Here is a 21,775-nt window from a genome sequence, read left to right on the forward strand (position 1 = left end):
TCACAAGGCAGGGGTAAAGGCCCTTTGGCCCACCACATCCATGCTGACCATCATACGCATCCATTATAATCCATTATAATAATGATGTGAGTTCCTACCTCCACCAACCATTCAGCAATGCATTTCAGATTTCAGCCATCTTCTTGGTGAAAATATTATTTCTTAAATCCCCCAAATCTCCTACCCTTTCCCTGAAACATCTGTCCTAGAGTCAGGGACATTTCCAATAAGAGGAGAGATTTCTCACTGCTTTCCCTGTCTATGCCTCCCATTATTTTGCATCTTTCCATCATGTCTCCTCCCAGCCTCCTCCACTTCAAAGAAAACAAGTCAAGCCCATCCAGTCTCCCCTCATAAAATAAATTATCAATCACTGAAACACTTCGGAGAATCTCTTGTCTATTCTCTCCAGTACAATCCTTTCCTTCCTATAGTGTGGTGACCAGAATTGCACCCAGCACTGTAGCTAAGACCAGAATGACATTTTATATGTTGGACCATAACTTTCCTGCTGATACATTCAGTGCCCCATAGATGAAAGCAAGTATATTGAATGCCTTCTTCACCACCTTATCAAGTGCGGCTCTCCGGAACAGGAATTTATTAGAGTCAGGTTTACAGGTGAAATCCAGAACAAGTGATATTCACCAGCAATGCGATACGTTCATACAGAAATTAATCAGATTGAGCAACACAAGGAGTAATCTTCACCGGCACTGAGGACCGCCGGAATTGACATTTGCTGGACAAAAATCACAAAATATAATTCCCCAGCTGCGGGGTACTGCCAGAATGTAATTTACAAGAAATGAAATATATTGGTACCAATTTGCCAAGAATAAGACGCATTCAGAGTGAAATATATCAGTTGTGTGATACGTTAGAATTGAACATTGCTTAGAATGTGATTATATTATGACTGATGTGCGCCCAGTGAGAGATCCATTAATAGTGATGTTAAATGCATTTGATGTGAAATTTGCAAGGCTATTTATTGGAACACAAATTTTTCTTGGGCTGAGAAACGTTAGGAGTGAGATTTGTGATTAATGGAGTACCTTAAAAGTAAGACACTTTCTTACAGAGTGAGGTTTTTCAATGAAATCAACAGTGAACTATTACAGGATTGGTTTGCCTGGGGTGTGATACTTCATTACAGAGTAACATTCTGAAGCAAACCTGCAGAGTTGAGTCACATCACTGAATTCACTGGCTGCAGTATACCTGGATGAGATACATTCAAAATGAAACAGGACAGATGTGTACCAGTAAGGAGGAAGGATAATGATAGTAATGTAAGGGCACCTTGGGTGACCAGAGAGGTTCGAAATTCAGTCAAAAGAAAAAGGAACCTTATGTAAGTTTTAAGAAGGTGAAATCAGACTGGGATTTTGAGGAAAATAAAACAAGCAGAAAAGAACTGAAGCAGGGAAATGGAAGTTGCCATAAAGGGTCATGAAATGTCTTTGGCAAGTTGCATTAAAGAAAATCTTAAAGCCTTTTAAATAAGAAATAAAATCAAGATGGAAACCAAGGAAAAGATAGGGCCATTCAAGGATAAAGGATAGAATTTGTGCTTGAAGATGTAGGCGAATTCTCTGTTTTCACCAAGGAGAGGGACGTGGAAGACAGTAAGATAGTGTGGGAAGTACTAATATGCAAAGGTATTTTGATATCAAGAAAGAGAAATTGTTTGGTTTCAAGAAAACCATTAAGGTGGATAAATCCCCAGGGCCTAATGGGATCTATCCTGGGTATTGAGAGAGGCAAGAGAGGAGATTGTGGGAAGTTTGATGAAGATCTTTATATCCTCTCTAGTCACAAGTAATGTTGTGGATGAATGAAGAGTGGCCAATGTTGTTCCTTTGTTTAATAAGGAAAGTAGAGATAATCCAGGAAATTACAGACCAGTGAGCCAAACTATTTGAGAGAATTAAACGGGATTTACTCCCATTTAGAAGCTAATGGGTTATCTAGGGACAGTCATCATGGCTTTGCACGCAGCCAGGCATGTCTTACTAAGCGAGTTCGGTATTCCGACTGCGCATGCTCAGGTCATAGGTCACTCGCCATAAACATTGGGTGAGGATCTGCTGTGTTTCATCCGCATTTTCCAGCTTTGATTCTTCTAGGTAAGAAAATACTGCTTTCAAACTATGAATTAGTGGTGTTTATTGTTCCTTAGTGTAAAGCTACGATGATTTTGTCGTTTTTATTGCTGCATGCTTCAGTGAGTGAGCGAGATTGTGCTGCTGCATGGGGTTGGGGTGGTGGTCCGTGGTCGGGGTCGTGCCCGGGTCTCCGGCGCTGTTGAGTTGCTGCTGGGCCGTCCCCGTCCCCCCGCCGGGACTTGCAGACGGCGCGGGGGAGAGGCGCTGGCTCCGGCTCGGCTCGGCTCCGGCTCGGCTCTGCTCCGGCTCCCGGGGGGGCATTCCCCGGCGGGCCGGGGACCGTCGGCTGCGCCTCTCTCCTCGTCCAGTAGCTGTCGGTTGCCCCCCTCGGTGCCAGCGTGGGCCGAGCGCCGGTCATCGGCGGGGATGCACACGGGGTGCTGCGGTGGCTCGGCGGGTCAGGCAACATCTCTGGAGAAGGGGATGAGGGGTTTTAAACTTGCACTTTAGATGTTATAATATAAAACTGGAGTAACCAGGCAGAAAGTCCCAAGGACCCGCCGGTTTCTGACCTGATTCAAAGCTGCTCCGGTCCATGTTTTGTGTTCTGCCCAGTGGAGGGAGATCAAGGAATTCAGAGATATCCTGAGCGGCAGGGAAGAGAATGTTCCTTCAAGTAGCAGACCAGAGGTCAAAAGAAAATTGTTCACACAGCATGTTGGAGAGGCTGTGAGTGTGTGTGTGTGTGAGCCCGTATGTAATACAGCATGGAAACATTGGGGCGGAGCACCCGCACTGCAAGAGGAACCCTCTCACTGTGGAATGGAGCTCCCTCACAGCGAGGAGAGACCCCTCACTGCGGAGTGGAAGCTTCCATGCACCGTGCTAGAGCTCCCTCACTGCGGTGTGAAGCTCCCTCAATGCAGATGGGGGCCCCTCGCTGTAAAGAATCCAGTGCTGTCTGTGTGGAGTTCGCAAGTTCTCCCTATGACCACGTGGGTTTCCCCGGGTGCACCAATTTCCTCCCACATCCCAAGGACCAGCAGATTGCAGGTTAATAGGCCTCTGTAAATTGGCCGCACCTTCTTCAGGCTGATTGTGGTGGTGGGGGTAGCTGGAAGTGAGGAGGAGCAGGGCAAAGCCTGGCAAATGATAGGTGAATATAAGTGAGAGGAGGCGGGGGAGTGGCGGATACGTAGATGAAGAGATTAAAAGACTAAAGGTGTGAGATAGGGATAGAAGGGTTATGAATTGTGAAGCCAGAGAAAGGAATGTAGGTGAGAAAGGAATGTAGGTGGAAAAGGGAGGGGTGAAATAAGCGGTCCGGGTGGGGCACTGAGAAGAGAGGGATGTGGAAAATGTTGATAATTTACCTAAAGTTTGAGAATTCAATGTACATTCAATTCAATTCAATTCAATTCAACTTTAATGTCATTGCACAAATACTGAGTATGGGTACAACGAAATGCAGTTTTGCGTCAGTCCGTAGTAGTAGTGCATATAGAAATTTAAAAAAAAAGAAGATACAGAATAATCAAAAATACAGAATAATTAAACAATGAAGGAGGGACCGGAGAAATCTATCGGCGGGACTCCGAGTTCAGCAATGTGATGGTATAATTGTAGAAGCTGTTCCTTATTCTGCTGGTACGAGACCTGAGGCTCCTGTACCGTCTCCCTGATGGGAGGAGGGCAAACATACCACTAGGAGGTAAGATATCCAAGTAGAATATGAGGTGCTGTTCCTCCGGTTTGGGTGTTGCCTCACTCTAGCAAGAAGGAGGCCGCCCTGGCCCATGTCTTCTTTTTCCTGACCAGGTCCTCAGTTTCACTCGACATCCAAGGTTCTTTCCCTTCAACTACGTCGCCCTTGACTCTAACAGGTGCAGGGCACATGTCAGAGAAATGTCATACAAACCAGGTTACAGAGTACTGGGGGAATATCAATTCTTCAAATATTAACTGCGATCGCTCACGGATCCGGGGGAATTGAACTTTTGAGGTACGAACTTGGGGAGATTTTTGAGTTTAGAGTTTAGAGATACAGCGTGGAAACGGGCCATTCAGCCCACGGGAGTTCACGCTGACCATTGTCCACCTGTTCACACTGGGTCTACGTTATCTCACTTTCTCATCTACTCCCTACACAGTCGGGGCAATTTATAGAGGTTAATTTCCCTACAAGCCTGCACGTCTTTGGGATGTGGGAGGAAACCCATGCGGTCACAGAGTGAACGTGCAAACTCCACACATACAGCACCCGAGGCCAGGACCAACCCCGGGTCTCTGGCGCTGTGAGACAGCGGCACTACCTTGTGTTTCGTTGTGTTTCTATAGACCAACGAGGGAGGGGCAGTTACTGGGCCTTCTCTTGGGAATGCAGTTGGTCAGATGGGAATTCACTATGAGAATTCACTTCCCATCTGAAACAATGACAGAACTTTGCAAGGTGTTTCGTCAGCTGCCGAGAACCCCACAACGTCCTGACATCAGGTTAAGGTTAGTCTGAAGAATGGACTGATAGGTGCAGAAAGGCCACCTATCAATGTTTTCCAGAGATGCTGCCTGACCCCGCTGAGTTTCTCCAGCACGTTTGTGTCCTGACACCAGGCCTGCTCTGTGAAGTGCCGTTACATCGCTCCACCAGCGGATGGTGGTAGTGAGCCACCTCGGCCTTATCCTTAGCCAGACAGCGGCACTGGACTGGGGAAGTGAGGCTACAGTAGTTGTAGTTGGGGTAGAAAGTTAAGGAGAGCGTTGGGGGGTGGAATTTAATCCTAACTGTGCAATGTGATAATTTTGGGAAGTCGGGTAGGTGTAGAAATATGAAGTAAATGGTAAAACGTTCAAGAATGTCAATGGATAGAAGGAATGGGATCCATGTCCAAAGTTCCCTGAAAGTGGCAAAAGGGAGGTGAGGAAGGTGTTAGCCATGCTTGCCTTCATAGGATGGGGCAGAAAATATATCAGAGTTGGGACGTTATGTTGTATAAGTTAGGGATGGTGTATTGTGTGAATAGTTTGGTAGCCACTCTGGGAAGGACGTGATTGTGCTGGAGAGAGTGCAGAGGAGATTCGCCAGAATGTTGTGTTTAAGAAGGAACTGCAGATGCTGGAAAATCGAAGGTACACAAAAAAATGCTGGGAGAAACTCAGCGGGTGCAGCAGCATCTATGGAGCGAAGGAAATAGGCAACGTTTCGGCCCGAAACGTTGCCTATTTCCTTCGCTCCATAGATGCTGCTGCACCCGCTGAGTTTCTCCAGCATTTTTTTGTGTACCTTCGCCAGAATGTTGTCTCCATTGGCGGCTGCCAGTTATGGAAAGAGATTAGACAGGCTAGGCCTGGGGCAAGGGTGCTGATGGGTGTCCCAATGGAAGTATATAACATTATAATCTTTAATGCATGGCTATGATGTCAGAATCAAAAGGCCATAGGTTTACGGCGAGGAGGAGTTTTGAAGAGAATCTGGGGGGGAAATGGCTGATATCTGAACCAGGCTGCCAGAGGAGATGGCGTGGTTAAATATAATCACTGTTTGAGGCATTTAGTTTAGTTTAGTTCAATTTAAAGATACAGCCTGGGAACAGGCCCTTTGGCCTACCGAGTCCGCGCCGACCAGGGATCCTCCTACTACACTAGCACACTATCCTACACACTATGGACAATGTACATTGTATTTTATTAACCCACAAACCTGTAGGTCTTTAGGGTGTGGGGAAAGCGGTGCGGAACGCGGAAAGCGGGGAGAAAGTCGAACAAACAGCACCCGTAGTCAGGATACCCCAGTCTCCAGCACTGTGTGTGAGGCAGTAACTCTAGCGCTGCGCCACTGTGCCGCCCAGGTCACGTCTGTCCTTTTGGAGAATCCCGGTCGGAAGCCTGGAAGGAACCCTGTCGTCCCCTGGGTAAGGAGTTTAAAAGCACAAAGTGCGTCAGGCGTGTGCTCGCCACACCGGCACAACCATGACCGAACCGCCCGGCGTCTCAATCCCAGTCCCAGTGGCATCGCCCCTCGTGCCACGACCCTCGCCCCTCGCCCTGGCCCACACTGATACTGTACACACGGAGTTTTAGACTCCGCTGCCCGCACTATCTCCACTCCCGTAACATCAGGTCGGGACATGTGAAGGAGATGCTGCCTGGCTCGCTATGTTACTCCAGTACTTTGTATCTTTCTTTGTAAACCAGCACCTGCAGTTCCCTGCATCTCCAGATAACAGCTCCGATAGCAGACCTGACAGTCACCAAGTCCTCAGGACGTCACCCCCGTCTCCCTCCTATTGCCGAGAGTGTCTCCGGTTTACGGTGGGTCTCTGTCACCGGGAGGAGCACCGCCCGTTCCCTCACACGCCCCCCCCCCCCCCCCCCCCCCCCCCCCACACACGCAGTGTTTCCGCGTCGGACCGGGAGCCGAGCAGGACCGAGACCGGGAGAGGACCGGGATCGAGAGCGGAGGGGAACCAGAAGCGGACTCGGAGCGGGAGCGGAGCGGGAGAGCAGGACCGGGAGCGATCCGGGAGCGGTTGCCTCAGCCCCACTTCCTCTCTGCGAGCGACCGCCGGCGAAGAGATGGTGAGTCCCCGGTCCGGTGCCGCAGCGATGCGGGAAGAGGGAGTGGGGAGCCGGCGGATACAGCCCGGGACCGGCAGCTTCAGTCCATGCGGATAGTGAATGGGAACTGAGGGGGGGGACAGTGCATGGGGTAACTGGGCTAACAGTATATGGGGTAACTGTGGGCAACAGTATATGAGGTAATTGGGGTAACAGTACATGGAACTGGGGCAGAAGTACATGGGGTAATTGGGGTAACAGTAAATGGGGAACTGTGGGTTACTTGTACTCTCAGTCCGAAGAAGGGTCTCGATCCGAAACGTCGCGTACTTTTTTTCTCCAGAGATGCTGCCTGAGCCGCTGAGTTACTCCAGCATTTTGTGTCTGTCTTGGGGGATAACAGAACATGGTGAACTGGGGGTTACAGTGCATGGGGAACTGGGGGACTAGTAAATGGGGAACTGGGGAATGGCGAGTAAATGGGGAGGGGATCAATAAATGGGGAACTAAGGGGCAATAATAAATTAGAACTGGGGGGGGGGCAGTAAATGGGGGGAGCGCCGCACTACGCTCCCACTACAACAGGGGTGTTACCGAGGGAGCACAGCGAGGTGGGAGGGACGGTTGAGAGGGAGCGCCGCACTGTGGGAGTGGGGTACTGAGGGAACGCCGCACTGTGGGAGTGGGCTACTGAGGGAGCGCCGAATTACAGCTAAAGGACAGGCCCTGTGAAATATCTGCGTGTGTATGTGGTCCTCGCAGAACGGTAGGAGTGAATGAGACCGCCGCTGACTCAGGCCGATGTGGCAGCTCACACACAGAGAGACTGCGGCGGATGCTGGCGGACTGCGCTACCCGCCAGCGGTGACTGAGCCGCAGCTGGCGCGCTGCCAGCTGTGTGCGGTGGTGCAGTGCTGGGTCCTCTCTGACCGGTAGCCCCCTTCCCTGGCAGGAGATCAAATCACCCCCCCCCCCCTCCCTCTACCCCCCTCCATCAACGCCTCTGCACATTGTATGCAGGGACCTCGCAGCTTGTGTAACCAGAGCAAACTCCGCAACAGGAATAGAGTAGAAACAGTTGCGCGAAGCTGGCATCTGCACCAAAACCGCTGGAAGACTCAGCATTGCGACTAAACGGCGGGAGCACTGCGGGTCTCGGCGGCTTCAGCATCAACTGAGGACCGTTTCTCAGCTCCCTGAAGCCAAGAGAGGGGTTGGTAGAGCAAGAAAGGCCCCGAGGATAATGCACAGAGCCCAACAGACAGAGGAAGTCATGAAGAAACTTTGGTGAGGCCACTGTGTTCACTTTCAGTCACCCTGCTGCTATGGGAAAGATGAAAATGATGCAGAGAAGATTTGCGAGGATGTTAACTGGACTCAGAGGCCTGGGCTATATGGAGAGGATGAGCAGGGGAGGAGTGTATTATTTGTAGCGCGGTGGGGGGGGGGGGGGGTGAGGGGTGATTTTACAGAGTTCCACAGAGGGGTCTGGGGGCGCTACTTTTCGCGTTGTACATTAATGATCTGGATGAGGGATTTGAAGGCTTTGTGGCCGTTTGCAGATGATACGAAGATAGGTGGAGGGGTAAGATGTGTAGAGAAAGCAGGGACCCTGTAGAAGGACTTGGACTTGGACAGGTTGGGAGAGTGGACAAAGAAGTGCAAATTGAATACAAAATTGAGTCATGCATTTTGGCAGTAGGAATAAAGGTGTAAACTGATTTGGGCGGGAGAATTCAGAAATCTGAGCAAATGAAATGGGAGTGCGGGGTTCAGGATTCCCAGTTAAAAGTTAATTTACAAGTCGAATCGGTAGTAAGAAATGCAAACGCAATCTAGCATTTATTTCTAAAGGTATATTATTTCGAGAGGAATGTCGTAATGACTAGTGGGGTGCCTGCCGCAAGGCAGTATTGTGTGCAGTTTTGGTCTCCTAATTTCACGTTGGTTCACCAGGTTAATTCACGGGGATGGCGGGACTGACATATGATGAAAGAATGGGTCGACTGGGCTTGTATTCACTGGAATTTAGAAGGATGAGAGGGTATCTTATAGAAACATACCCAATTCTTAAAGACTTGGACAGGCTAAATGCAGGAAAAGTGTTCCCGATGCTGGGGGAGTCCAGAACCAGGGGGTCACAGTTTAAGAATAAGGGCTAGGCCATTTAGGACTGAGACGAGGAAACACCTTTTCACCCAGAGAATTGTGAATCCGTGGAATTATCTGCCACTGGATGTTTTCCAGCGAGAGTTAGAATTAGCTTTTAGCACTAAATGAATCAAGGGATATGGCGGGAAAACAGGAACGGGGTACTGATTTTAGATAATCAGCCATGATCATATTGAATGGCGGTGCTGGCTCGAAGGATCGAATGGCCTACTCCGCACCTATTTTCAATGTTTCCATGTTGCTAGGACTAGAATACAAAACAGGGATGTAAAGAAGCCTGACATGCATTTTTTTTCACATAAAGGGTGGTGGGATATGGTACGAGCTGCCAGAGGCGGTATGTGTAGGAAGGAACAGCAGACGCTGGTTTACACCGAAGATAGACACAAAATGCTGGAGTAACTCAGTAGAACAAGCAGCATCTCTGGATGACGTTTAGGGTCAAACTCCTTCGTCAAATGTCTCCAGGGATACACCTGTTCTGCTGAGTTATTTCTGCATTTTGAGTTTATCTTCTGCCAGAGGAGGTAGTTGAGCCGGGCACTATAACATCATTTAAAAGACACTTGGAGAAATACATGGGTAGGAAAGGTTTGGAGGGGTGTAAGCAGGTGGGACTGGTGTAGATGGGGCATCTTGGTCGTCGTGTGTGCTTTACTGATCAAAGTGGGCAGGTGGGAGCAACCTTATGGGGAGATGACCGCTTGCCTGACCCACTGCCTCTGGTTGAAATCGTGTCTCTTGCCTCTCCAGCTCTGCGGCAGAACCGTCCCCGACCCCAGCTTCCTGCTCCTGGCCATTTACACTGCAGCCCTGCTCGCTGGGACCAGGAGTGTCCATGTGTCAGGTGAGATGTCGTTCTGTTAACAAAGACCCCTGAGGTGAGGATCTCTCTTCCGATCGGAGGCTGAAACTGCAGGACATGAGTCTGGAAGACCTCTGATCAGAAATTGTTCTTCATGGTTGTCCCAGGTTGCCTACTTATCTCAGGGCTGCGTTAAAGCGTAGAGTGCCAGAACAGCCCACTCTGCCACAGGCTGGTGTTTCTGATACACACGGTGATGGGCTGAATGGCCTGTGTCCGCGCAGTGCGACTATCCACCCTCTGCCATAACTTCACCTCCTTCCCATCACCATCTCGTTCTGTCCTCTCCCACTATCCTGAGCTAGAGGCGTGCTCTTCAATGTATCTCCGAGATTCCAGGAGACACAAGGAACTGCAGATGCTGGAATCGATTAAAAAAACAAAGTGCTGGAGTAATTCAGTAGGTCGGGCGGCATCTGTGGAGGGAAATGGACAGACATCGCTCTGAGTTGGGACACTTCTCCAGACAGTCTTGACCTGAAACGCCATCAGCCCATTTCCCTCCACAGTTGCTGCCTGTAAATTTCCTCCACAACTTTGTTTTATTTAGCACTGACATTCATGGACATGATACTGCTTAGCTGCCGTGATCAATGCCACATCTGCAGAACTCATTGGAGCTCAACCTTTGTGTATTTCTGAGGCTGAAATCTCAGCTGAGGAATCTGACAATGGCTTCAAGTAGCTTGATCTTGCCGTTGTTAATTTATGACAGGCTATTAACCCTATAACAAGATTGTTGCCTCATAATCGCTCTTGTGTCTATCATTATCAGATTAAACAAGGAACTTGATGTAAAACTCACAATATGCTGTGCAGTGCCAATGGGATCTGTCCATGAGGCCTGGTATCCGGCCAAATTGGCAGAGATTGCTGAGATAAATGATAAAGTCAGTGATCTCCACTCTGCAGAGTACAGCAACGCGCGTTCACCGAAACAAACAATTCATTGCGGCAAAGGTCTGCATTTCTCTCACGCTTGTCATGAGCCAAGGACACCTCAAAACACTATAGAGAGAGTGCAGTCGTTTGCAACGTGGTACAGCATAGCGATAAGGTGGGCTGAGAGGGACTTTACTTGGAGTTAAATATTGGTTAGAGAATAGGGAGAAAATTCTTTCAGAGCGGGGACCACACAAGATACCACTCCCAGTCGATCTAGACCAGCCTAAAGAGCCAGTGACATCCAGTGAACGTAGAATGTAAAAAGTACAGCACAGGAACAGGCCCTTTGGCCCACATTATCTGTGTCGAACATGATGCCAAGTGAAACTAAACTCCTTTGTCTATACATGATCCATATCCCCCCTGTCCTGCATGTCCATCTGCCTATCTAAAAGTCTCTTATATGCAAGTATCGTATCTGCCTCCACCAACCGCCCCAGGCAGCGTGTTCCAGCCCCCCACTACTCTCTGTGTAAAAATACTTACCCCACATATCTCCTTTTAAACTTGGCCCTTCTCGCTATAATGCGATACCTCTAGTCTGTGACATTTCCACTGTTAGAAAAAGGTTCTGACTGTCTACCTTATCTTTGTCTCCCATAATTTGGGATATTTCTATAAGGCCTTTCCTCAGCCACTGGCGTCCCAGCGAAAACAATCCAAGTTTGTCCAACCTCTTCTTGTAGCTAACACAGTCTGAACCTCAGGATTCTGTACCCATTTCGAAACCAGTCTACATCATTCCTGTAATTGAGCAATTAGAACCACACACAATACTCCACACGTGGCCTAAGCAAACTCTTCTAGAGCTGCATTATGCATATACTCTTATACTTGCTGTCCATTGAACGCAAGGATACCATACTCCTTTTTTTTTAATCACTCCCTCTACTTGTGTTGCCACTTTCTGGGTGCTACAGTAATGGACTCTGAGATCCCTCTTCACATCAATGCTGGAAAGAGTCTTGGCATCATCTGTGTACGTTCCCTTTACATTTCAGCTTCCAGACTGCAACACCTCACACTTGCTTGGATTAACTTCAACTAGACCGCTGTCACAAGTTCAATGAAATGGAATGTGTGGATCCCTGGCATCCCCCCCCCCCCCCCCCCCCCTGCGAGGGTGAATGGGTCACTGATTTAACGTCTCACCCTGAACCCCGGCACCCTGGGCAGTGTCCCACTCCCTCAGTACGTCAGCCGTGGTGTCGTGGGCTTGGGTGTGGTCGCTGCTCTTTGATATCTGATCTTCCTTCCCGACCCACCCACTAGTTCTCTTCTCCCGCTGCTGCAGATGCCGAGGGGGGATCTGTGGTGGTCCACACTGCCCCAGAGAAGATTCGCACTCACCGAGGGGCTTCCGTCACCCTGCCCTGCCGGTACCACAGCGATGCCGGGAGCGGGCAGCAGCGTGGCATCCGTATCAAGTGGAGCAAGGATTCGGAGAGTCTGCAGAGCACCGACGTCCTGGTGGCCCTGGGCGAGGTGCAGAAGGTGTTCGGGGAGTTTGGGGGGAGAGTGCAACTGCGGGAAGACACGGAGGGAGACGCCTCGCTGATCATGCGTGATCTCACACTGCAGGATGACGGCAGATACCGGTGTGAGGTCACGGACGGACTGCAGGATGCACAAGGAATCGTCACACTGAGCCTGGAAGGTACTCGCTCTGGCTGGGGCTTTCATTGGGTTTGGTCTTCCCGCCCAGACCAGACTAGATACCCATTCCCGGCCCATGCTCCACGTTCTTCCCATACACCTGGGCCCTCTGCTGCTGTGGGTTCAATCCTTTTTTCCTCAACAATGAGCTTTCATTCACGTTATCACAGATATAGAAAAGACCAAGAATGCCATTGGTAGTTTGCAAATAACAATCAAACATTGCAATAACAATCAAATTACAGTGTAGTCAACCTTATCCACAATACTCTCAACCCCTTCCCCCATCCCCCACCCCCGTACTCTGGCAGAACCCTCGACTGCCCGCTGCCTGGACCCGTGAATGGCCGTCCTTGCCGGGCTCAGGAGCAAACCTACTGGGAGATGTGGGATCCATCCTGGTTGTGTGGGTCGGTGAGGACTCTGGTCTTATTGGTACCACCAGCATAGTGACTCCCCACTCTGTCTCGTTCTGTAACCACAGACAGCTGGGCACTGTCTCCCCCACCCAAGAGATGGCGAGGATAGGTTCATCAGTTGAGTGATGGTGAGCTGACAGACTACCTACCGGTGGGGAAGGGGCAGGGATGAAAGTCTCCATCACAGGGGGGTGTAGCCCCTAGTGTTCGAGTGAATGATCCAACCTGGCCCAGCACTCACCCCACTATCTCCAGTTTATTTTGTATCTATTATCAGGATCAAGCCATCGCCGATTGCCCTTGAGAAGGTGCCTCTGACCCACTGCAGGCCTCGGTGAACGGTTGTCGCTGCTGTTGGCGAGGGTTCCAGGGTTTAGATCAGACGGCAATGCAGATCCAGCGATGGTGTGTGACATGAATGGGACCACACGCGTGGCGTTCCCCATGTCCCGTCTAGTGGTGGGGCCTGTGGGTTTTGGGAGATGGTGCTGCAGATTCCCCAGGGCTAACGCTGCCTCTAATTCCATTGTAACACCAAGGTGTGGTCTTCCCCTACCACCCGCGCCAGGGGCAGCAGACGCTGAGGTTTGCAGATGCCAAGGCAGCGTGTGCGGGGCAGGACGCGACGCTGGCCTCCTACCAGCAGCTGCAGCGGGCGTGGGAGCAGGGCTTGCACTGGTGTACAGCGGGCTGGCTGAGCGACGGCTCGGTTCACATCCCCGACCCCTCGCCACAGCACAAATGCGGCACGTCCGAGCACACCGGCATCAGGAACTACGGATACCAACACAAAGACGACCAGCGATACGATGCATTCTGCTTCACCTCCACCCTGAAAGGTGAGCGCACCCTAAAGCCCTGTCCCACTGTACGAATTCATTCAAAGAGTTATCTCGAGTTTGCCCTGATTCGAACTCGGAGATTTACGGTAATGGCCGCTCGCAGGTACTCGGGGTTCTCGTGGACATTTTTCAACATGTTGAAAAATCTTCCCGAGTCTTCCCGAGCTTACCGCGTTTCCCGAGTACCTGCCGTTAGCGATACGAGCCGCTAAGAGATGTTCCCGAGCTCCGACGTACCCGCTACGTTCATTCTACGTGCTTACCACGAGTTTGTTTATTATTTAAACTCGGGAGAGCACTTGAATGAACTCGTACAGTGGGACAGTGACTGTGACAAACCCGGGGGGCTCAGGTCGTGGGAAGCGCTTGATAAAATCCCTTAGTTTTTAGGGATACAGCCCTAAATCGGAGAAGATCTCGGAGAACTTACAAACTCCGTACAGCCATGCACCCGTAGTCGGGATCGAACACGCGTCTGTGGCGCTGTAGGGGCAGCAACTCCTTGGCGGAATGTTTGTCCTGAGATTAGCTGAACATAGTTGGGTCCATGAGAGATAAGATGAGGGATCAGACAAACTGGGTTATGAGTCACATACTCGTCTCTATGTTACAAAGGTTAGTAGCTTGGCAACAGTTGATGCTGTATCCAGGCCGAATTCCCACATTATGGGGCGGCACAGTGGTAGAGTTGCTGCCTTACAGCGCCAGACACCCGGGTTCGGTCCTGTCTGTACGGAGTTTGACCGTGTGGGTTTTCTCCGGGTGCTCCGGTTTACTCCCACACTCCAAAGACGTACTGGTTTGTAGATTAATTGGCTTCTGCAAAGTGTAAACGGTCCCTAGCTCGTGTACCGGGTGATCAGTCGTCGGCGTGGACTCGGTAGGCAGAAGGGCCTGTTTCCACGTGGTATCTCTAAAGTTTAAAGGGCAGAGTATGTACACACACAGTACAGTACAGCACAGGAACAGGCCCTTCGGCCACAATGTCTGTGCCGAACATGATGTAAACTAAGCTCATCTGCCTGCACATAATTCATATCCCTCCCCATTTCCTGCGTGTTCATGTGTCTATCAAAAAGCCACTTAAATGCCACCACTTCCATCCCTGGCAGCACGTTCGAGGCACCTACCATTATCTGTGTAATAACACATAGCCCGCACATCTTTACACTTTGCCTTTCTCACCTTAATAGTATACCCTATCGTGTTTGTCATTCCCACCTTGGAGGGGGGAGAGGGGAGGGGGGGAGAGGGGGGGGGGGGAGGTGGGGGGGGGCGGGGGCGGACAGTCTACCCTATCTGTTTCACGTCAGTTTATAAACTACTATCAAATCTCTCCTCAGCTTCTGACACTCCAGAGGAAACCATTCAAATTTGTCTAATCTCTCTTTATAGCTAATATTCTCTAATCTAGGCAGCATCCTAGTGAATCTCTTCCGCACCCTCCCCAAAGCCTTCACGTCCTTCGGCAACGGGGCAACCACAATTGCACACAATACTCCAAAGCGCAGCCAAATCAATCGAAACTATTGATTAAGGCATCAAGACCATATCTTATCTGCTCCCACATAATCCATAACCCTTCATTCTCTGCACATCTATCCGAATATCCAGAAGTCTCTGAAATGCCATTATTTAATCTATCTCCACCACCACCTATGGCAGCGCTTTCCAGGCACCCACCACTGTGTAAAAAAAAACTTCCCTTGCTCTTCCTTTGAACTTTGGCCCCTGCCCCGCCCTCACCTTAAGGCTCTAATCTCTAGTACGGGTTTTTTTCACCATGAGGAAAGGCTTCTGTCTCCCCTACCCACGTCTCCTTTAATTGTAGATAGACACAAAAATGCTGGAGTAACTCAGCGGTACAGGCAGCATCTCTGGATAGAAGGAATGGGTGACGTTTCAGGTCGAGACCCTTCGTCAGACTATCAGGGGAGAGGGAGATCCAGAGATAATTGTATTTGTTTTTATATAAATGTTCATTGGTTGGCCCTGTAGGTTTGGGGGGGGGGGGGGGGGGGGGGGGGGGGGGTTCAGCGCGGGTTATTGCTACACTGAATGACTCTGTCCTTTCTCCCCCAGGGAAAGTTTATTTCCTGAAGACATTACGGAAGCTGAGCTACGGCGATGCGGTGAAGGCGTGCGAGAGGCAGGCTTCCAGCATCGCCAAGGTCGGGCAGCTGTACGCGGCCTGGAGGCTGCAGAGACTGGAGCAGTGCCGGCCCGGCTGGCTGGCGGACGGCAGCGTCCGCTACCCCATCGTCAGACCCAGGGCCAGATGCGGGGGCAGCGAGCCCGGGGTCCGCAGCTTCGGCTTCCCCGACAGGAGGCACCGCCTGTACGGAGTCCTACTGCTTCAGGAGAAGGGGAATGATGGAGGGGAGAGGAAGGGGAGGAGAGAGAGGAGGGGAGGGGGGGGGAAGAATGGAGGCGGAGGTGTTGGGGGTGCAGAGGGCGGAGAGGGATAAAAGAGAGAGGAGAGAGAGAGAGATGATGGGAGGGGAACACGGGGACGAGAGACGTGTAGAGAGAGAGAAAGGGGGGATGGAGGGGGGGGCGAGGGGGGCGGAGATGAGGGTGGGGGGGAGAGCGAGACAAAGGAGGGAAGAGATGGGAGTGAGAGCGAGCGGGGACAGAGAGGGAGAATGGACGGGGAAGAGAGAGGGGAAAGAGACGGATGGGAGAGAGGGGGGGGGGGCAATAGACGGGGAGGAGAGGGGGTGGGGAGACGGCGGTGGGACGAACATGGGCCAACGTTCAGATTGGGGTTCAGCATTTCTCAGCAAAACACCGCACCCCCAGATCTAATACCTCCCCGCATGGCTGAGGCGACCCAACAACCAGCTCATTTACCCGGGGACAGGGAAACGTTGCCTATTTCCTTCGCTCCATAGATGCTGCTGCACCCGCTGAGTTTCTCCAGCATTTTTGTCTACCTACTTTGCGCTGTTGGTTTAAGTCTCAGGGACAGAATGAAGAGCAGCCTGTGTGCGGATTGTGCACCCTGATAAAAAAAACAAGACACAACGTGCTGCAGTAACTCAGCGGCTCAGGCAACATCCATGTCCTCCAGAGATGCTGCCTGGCACGCTGAGTTACTCCAGCACTTTGTGGCTTTGTTTATAAACCAGCATCTTCAGTTGCTTGTGTCCACATTGTTCTGCTTCACAATGAGATCTCCTCAATGTATACCTACTCTGAAGAGCTTCTCTTCCTCGCTCCAACGGGAGTTCCATGAGACCTTCGCTCACCCCCCCCCCCCCCCCCCCCCCCCCCCCCCCCACCCTTGCTGGCCTCCTGTTCTCGATCAGGAATCTCTGTCTTTTCATCCTGGCCTTTGTCCAACCACCTGCCTGTCAAAAACTCCGCCACGCCTGTATCCACCTATCACTCGCCAAGATTTGAACACCCCCTCCTCTCTTCCAGCCTTCTCCCCCACCTCCATAATCAGTCTGAAAAAGGGTCCCGAACCCAAACGCCACCCATCATGTTGTCCAGGGATGCTGCCTGACCCTCTGAGTTACTCCAACACTTGATGTATTTTCCTGGAAACTGGCATCTGCAGTTCTTGTTTTTTTCCCGACCCTGACAGTCGGCCCTGCTCCCCCACACCTGCCCCCCACCCTCACACGCCAACCAGCCCCTTCCCCACACCTGCCCCCACCCTCACACGCCAACCAGCCCCTTCCCCACACCTGCCCCCCACCCTCACACGCCAACCAGCCCCTTCCCCACACCTGCCCCCCACCCTCACACGCCAACCAGCCCCTTCCCCACACCTGCCCCCCACCCTCACACGCCAACCAGCCCCTTCCCCACACCTGCCCCCCCACCCTCACACGCCAACCAGCCCCTTCCCCACACCTGCCCCCCACCCTCACACGCCAACCAGCCCCTTCCCCACACCTGCCCCCCACCCTCACACGCCAACCAGCCCCTTCCCCACAACTCCCCCCACCCTCACACGCCAACCAGCCCCTTTCCCACACCTGCCCCCCACCCTCACACGCCAACCAGCCCCTTCCCCACAACTCCCCCCACCCTCACACGCCAACCAGCCCCTTCCCCACACCTCCCCCCACCCTCACACGCCAACCAGACCCTTCCCCACAACTCCCCCCACCCTCACACGCCAACCAGACCCTCCCCCACACCATCCCCCACCCTCACAGACCAACCAGCTCCTCCCCTCGCCCTCGTCCCAACACTCCACCCTTAGTCTCCTAGAATCCAAAACTAGGTCCCAGGTGTAGAAAGGTCTCGGGGGTATAGACGGAGTGAGCGAAGCGCATCACGGATCATCATGTGGATCGATATGCAGGAAAACACTTTGGGATACATAGAGAAGAGTATCTGTTGCATCCCCCGTCAGCCTGGGAAGCATTCATGTGGAAAGGGTTTGACATGTCCCGGTAGTCCGCCGACTGGAGACCACATCTGTGGGGCAGAGAGGATTGACCAAATGTTTGTTGCAGAAGGATTGAGCAAAGGTGTGAAGTGTCCAACCACGCGTACCTGGAGCAGTGCGCACAGTCCCGGTATCTTGACCTCGGAGGTTACTGTGCAGGGAGCGCGGTAAAGGATCGCCGCGCTGGTTCAAGGGTGGAGGGGCCGCGAGTGGGGTGGAGGTAGGGGGGGTTGGGGGGGGGGGGGGGGGGGGGGTTGAGTCGAGCACGGGGATTCTCCAGAGTGTGGGAGAATGAGAAGACACTTGACTTGCCCCACATACTGCATGTAGGCCGATGTTTCCCATTCTGAGCAACAAGCACTGGGCTCCTACTCATTCGGAGCTAAGCCGAGAGCTCCTCTTGATCAACATGTCCAGGCTCGGTCTGGCCGCCCTCCTCTGCCACAAATATGCTCTTCTCCAGATCGGGAGACAGATGTGTCTCACAACACCCCAGATGTGGACCCACCACCCCCTCAAGATGAGTCAAGATGGTTAACTGCTATAGGTACCGAAGCCGGAACAATGCCATTCTTACTTGACAGGCTGGTGTAGACAATGCATACAAATAATACACAGCATCTTCCCTACCCCGCACTCCGACAAACCTTTACAAATGCAAAGTCAGAAGAAGGGTCCCGACCCGAAATGTCGCCAATCCATGTTCTGCAGAGATGCTGCCTGATCCGCCGAGTTACTCTTTTGTTGTTGTTGTAAATTAGCGTCTGCAGTTCCTTGTTTTTACAAAGACAAACCTGAATAAGTTACATGTAATAACTGCGGGCGGTTGGGTCCGCCCCATCACAGCCACGCCCCCCCCCCCCCCCCCCCTTACCCCCTTCCCAATTCATTTCTCCTCTATTCCCCCTCTTAACCCACCCACCGTCTCACTCAGTTTATGCCCCCTTTCCAACCCCTGCCACAATGCCGTACACTCGGCAATTTATCAAATGCTTTCCAAATGCCCCACAGTCACTACTGCGCCCATCTCTGCAGCTCGTTACAACCTCAAGAAGCGAGTCAAGCACGCCTTCATTTCCATGAACCCAACTTGACTCCGGCTGTTCATGGGATGATGCTCCCAGCGCCCTGCTACCACCACTGGGGGAAGGAATAGGGCCGTGAAGGAGTGCGAGGGGGGTAACAAGGCAGTCAGCAACAACCGTGCCGTGGGGAAATTGGAGCGGGAGTGGGGCATGATTGGGAATCGTTTAACCTATTCGGTCGGGAGGGTTTAGTTTAGAGTTTAGAGATGCAGCGTGGAAACATGCCCTTAGGCCCACCAACCTGTCCATCAACTGTTCACACCAGTTAAGGTGAAAGGGAAAAGATTCCATAGGAATCTGAGGGGTAACGTTTTCACACTAGCCCCTAAAGCTCTATCTAACTCTCTCTTATATCCATCCAGTGACTTGGCCTCCACTGCCCTCTGTGGCAGGGAATTCCATAAATTCACAACTCTCTGGGTGAAAATGTATTTTCTCACCTCAGTCTTAAATGACCTCCCCTTTATGCTAAGACTGTGGCCCCCGGTTCTGGAACGGTGCCCCCTGGTTCTGGATAGAAAGATAGGTGTAGGCCATTCGGCCCTTCGAGCCAGCACCGCCATTCAATATGACCATGGTTGATCATCTAAAATCAGTACCCCGTCCCCATATCCATTGATTCCTTTAGCCCTAACATAAATCCTCCCGTTTATGAGCGTTTGTCCTTTCTGAATGGATCCTTTACTACTTCTCTCAGATGCACTGATGTTGTACGATGTACGTGTAGCATCTTTCATTTCACTGTATATATCTAAATAGTTGGGCGGAAGGGCCTGTTTCCACACTGTATCACGCGACTACTATGATTAGTTCTGTATCCTCCCACTTTCGCATCCTACAAGCTGGGGGCAATTTACAGAAGCCAATTAATCTACAACTCGGCACGTCTTTGAGATGTGAGAGGAAACCAGATGACCCGGAGGAAACCCACGCGGTCACATGGAGAACGTGCAAACTCAGCATAGACAGTACCCGAGGTCAGGATCGAATACGGGTCTCTGGCGCTGTGAGGAAACAGTTCTACTGATGTTCCACTGTGCCGCAGTAACGCAGAGTGTGTATAGTGTTCAGAAGTGAGGAGCAGTACTTTAATCGGCCCGAACTGGCTTAGATTGGACTTAGATCGCATGTACAAGTTCACCGCACAAGGTGAACCTTTTATCCCAGGTCTGGCGAATCTGTCCGAGAGACAAGTGGGGCATGAAGATATACCGCCGCGAACCAGCTCCGCGTGTGTGGCCGCCTGATAGCGTCCTGTATACAAGCGCTTGGATTCTGGACACAAACCCGGCTTTGTTATCTTACAGCCTTGGATACTTTATGCATTATTCAGCATTTGACTCAGCAACGGGGCTCGAACATTAAAGTTTTGGCACTTTAGAAACTGCTCATTTCATGACTCGTCTGATTCCTGCAGGGGTAATGATCGGGTGAAGGGGGCTCGACGCCTTTTACTTGCGGCAAATCCAATTGCAACTCATTCAGGCACCAGCAGCTAATTGGTTGCAATGAACTCACTCGGCAGTTGCTTGGTGTTGAGGTGATAATTTATGCGCATACATTTGCACTGACAGGGTTGCAGCTCCGGGGAGGTGCAGCGGCTCTGCAGTTTATCAATATTTAATGCATTATAATTCAGCATCTTTCGCTGCTGTCAGTGAAAGCTCGCAGAGCTCATTAATAGCGGTCTTCTAGGACCAGAGGGCGCAGTCTCAGAATAAAAGGACGTATCTTGAGAAAGGAGAAAGGAAGCTACATTTCTTCAATCAGAGGCGAATCTGTGGAATTCATTGTCACAGACATGTTCATAAATACTAGGAGCAGAATTAGGCCATTCGGCCCATCAAGTCTTCGCCATTCAATCACGGCTGATCTATCCCAGAGGTTTTTAGGTTTCATTAATTAAATCACAATGTACGTGACTGGGGTGAGTTTACAGACTCTCACCAGCAAAGCACCGCAGGATACCACGGGTCTGCCCAGTGTCCACAGCACCACTCAAACCAGCCCACCAACCTTAGTGACTATGAGATCCTGCATTGCTCTCACCCACACCCCGCCCGCCCCCATCCATGCAACAATGTCCACCCTGCAACATTTGTGAAGGCATCTGGTTGCCATTCCTGCAATGGGTGACCATAGTGGGGCTGGATTTCAAGGTGCTGAGGGTGGAGATGGAAGTAAGGGGTAGGAGGAAGGTGGAAGGAGTGGGATAGGGTGGAGGTGGGAGAGGAAGGTGGTTGGGGGTGAGGTGTGGTATGGACAGGATGGAGGTGGGTGGGGTTGGATGAATGTGGGGTTGGGGTGGGTATGAAGAAATGAAGACTGGGGAACTTGGGACAGTTAATGGAAGTGGCTTGAGGACAGCCTGTGTTATGGTCGAGGAGGTGTTGAACATTCAACGGCTTATGAAGGTAGACAAATCTCCTGCGCCTGATCAGATATATCCAAGAACACCATGGAAATCTAGCGAATAAATTGCAGGTGCCTTGGCTTAGATATATGAATCATCATTAGATGTGGGTGAGGTGCCGGGATACTGGAGGGCGGCTAATGCTGTGCCTCTCTTTAAGAAGGGCTGTAAGGAAAAGCCTTAGATCTATAAACCAGTGAGCCTATCATCTGTGGTAGGGAAGTTACTGTAGAGTATTCGGACTGATAAGACATTGGGATAGACGGGCTGATTAAGGATAATCAGCATGGTTTTGTATATGGACG

The 21,775-nt window shown here is 51.2% G+C and overlaps 1 protein-coding gene across 1 annotated transcript; it reads left to right on the top strand.

Moving 5' to 3' along the window:
• The first annotated feature begins 6,077 nt into the window (after nucleotides 1-6,077).
• hapln4 (hyaluronan and proteoglycan link protein 4) lies at nucleotides 6,078-19,066 on the top strand. Its single transcript, XM_033047323.1, has 8 exons — nucleotides 6,078-6,170; nucleotides 6,533-6,781; nucleotides 9,591-9,684; nucleotides 11,942-12,304; nucleotides 13,262-13,561; nucleotides 15,647-15,943; nucleotides 18,436-18,519; nucleotides 18,984-19,066. The coding sequence occupies exons 1-8, from the start codon at nucleotides 6,078-6,080 to the stop codon at nucleotides 19,064-19,066; spliced, it is 1,563 nt and encodes a 520-aa protein (XP_032903214.1).
• Nucleotides 19,067-21,775: the final 2,709 nt, after the last annotated feature.

The sequence above is a fragment of the Amblyraja radiata genome, chromosome 29 (genome assembly GCF_010909765.2).
Source record: "Amblyraja radiata isolate CabotCenter1 chromosome 29, sAmbRad1.1.pri, whole genome shotgun sequence".
NCBI lineage: Eukaryota > Metazoa > Chordata > Chondrichthyes > Rajiformes > Rajidae > Amblyraja > Amblyraja radiata.

Bases quoted from the DNA above. Each gene is read 5' to 3' on its own strand.
- hapln4 (XM_033047323.1), top strand. From the start codon at position 6,078: ATGACCGAACCGCCCGGCGTCTCAATCCCAGTCCCAGTGGCATCGCCC. The intron at 6,171-6,532 runs GTACACACGGAG...GGAGCCGAGCAG, and splicing joins CCCTGGCCCACACTGATACT to GACCGAGACCGGGAGAGGAC. The intron at 9,685-11,941 runs GTGAGATGTCGT...CCGCTGCTGCAG, and splicing joins CAGGAGTGTCCATGTGTCAG to ATGCCGAGGGGGGATCTGTG.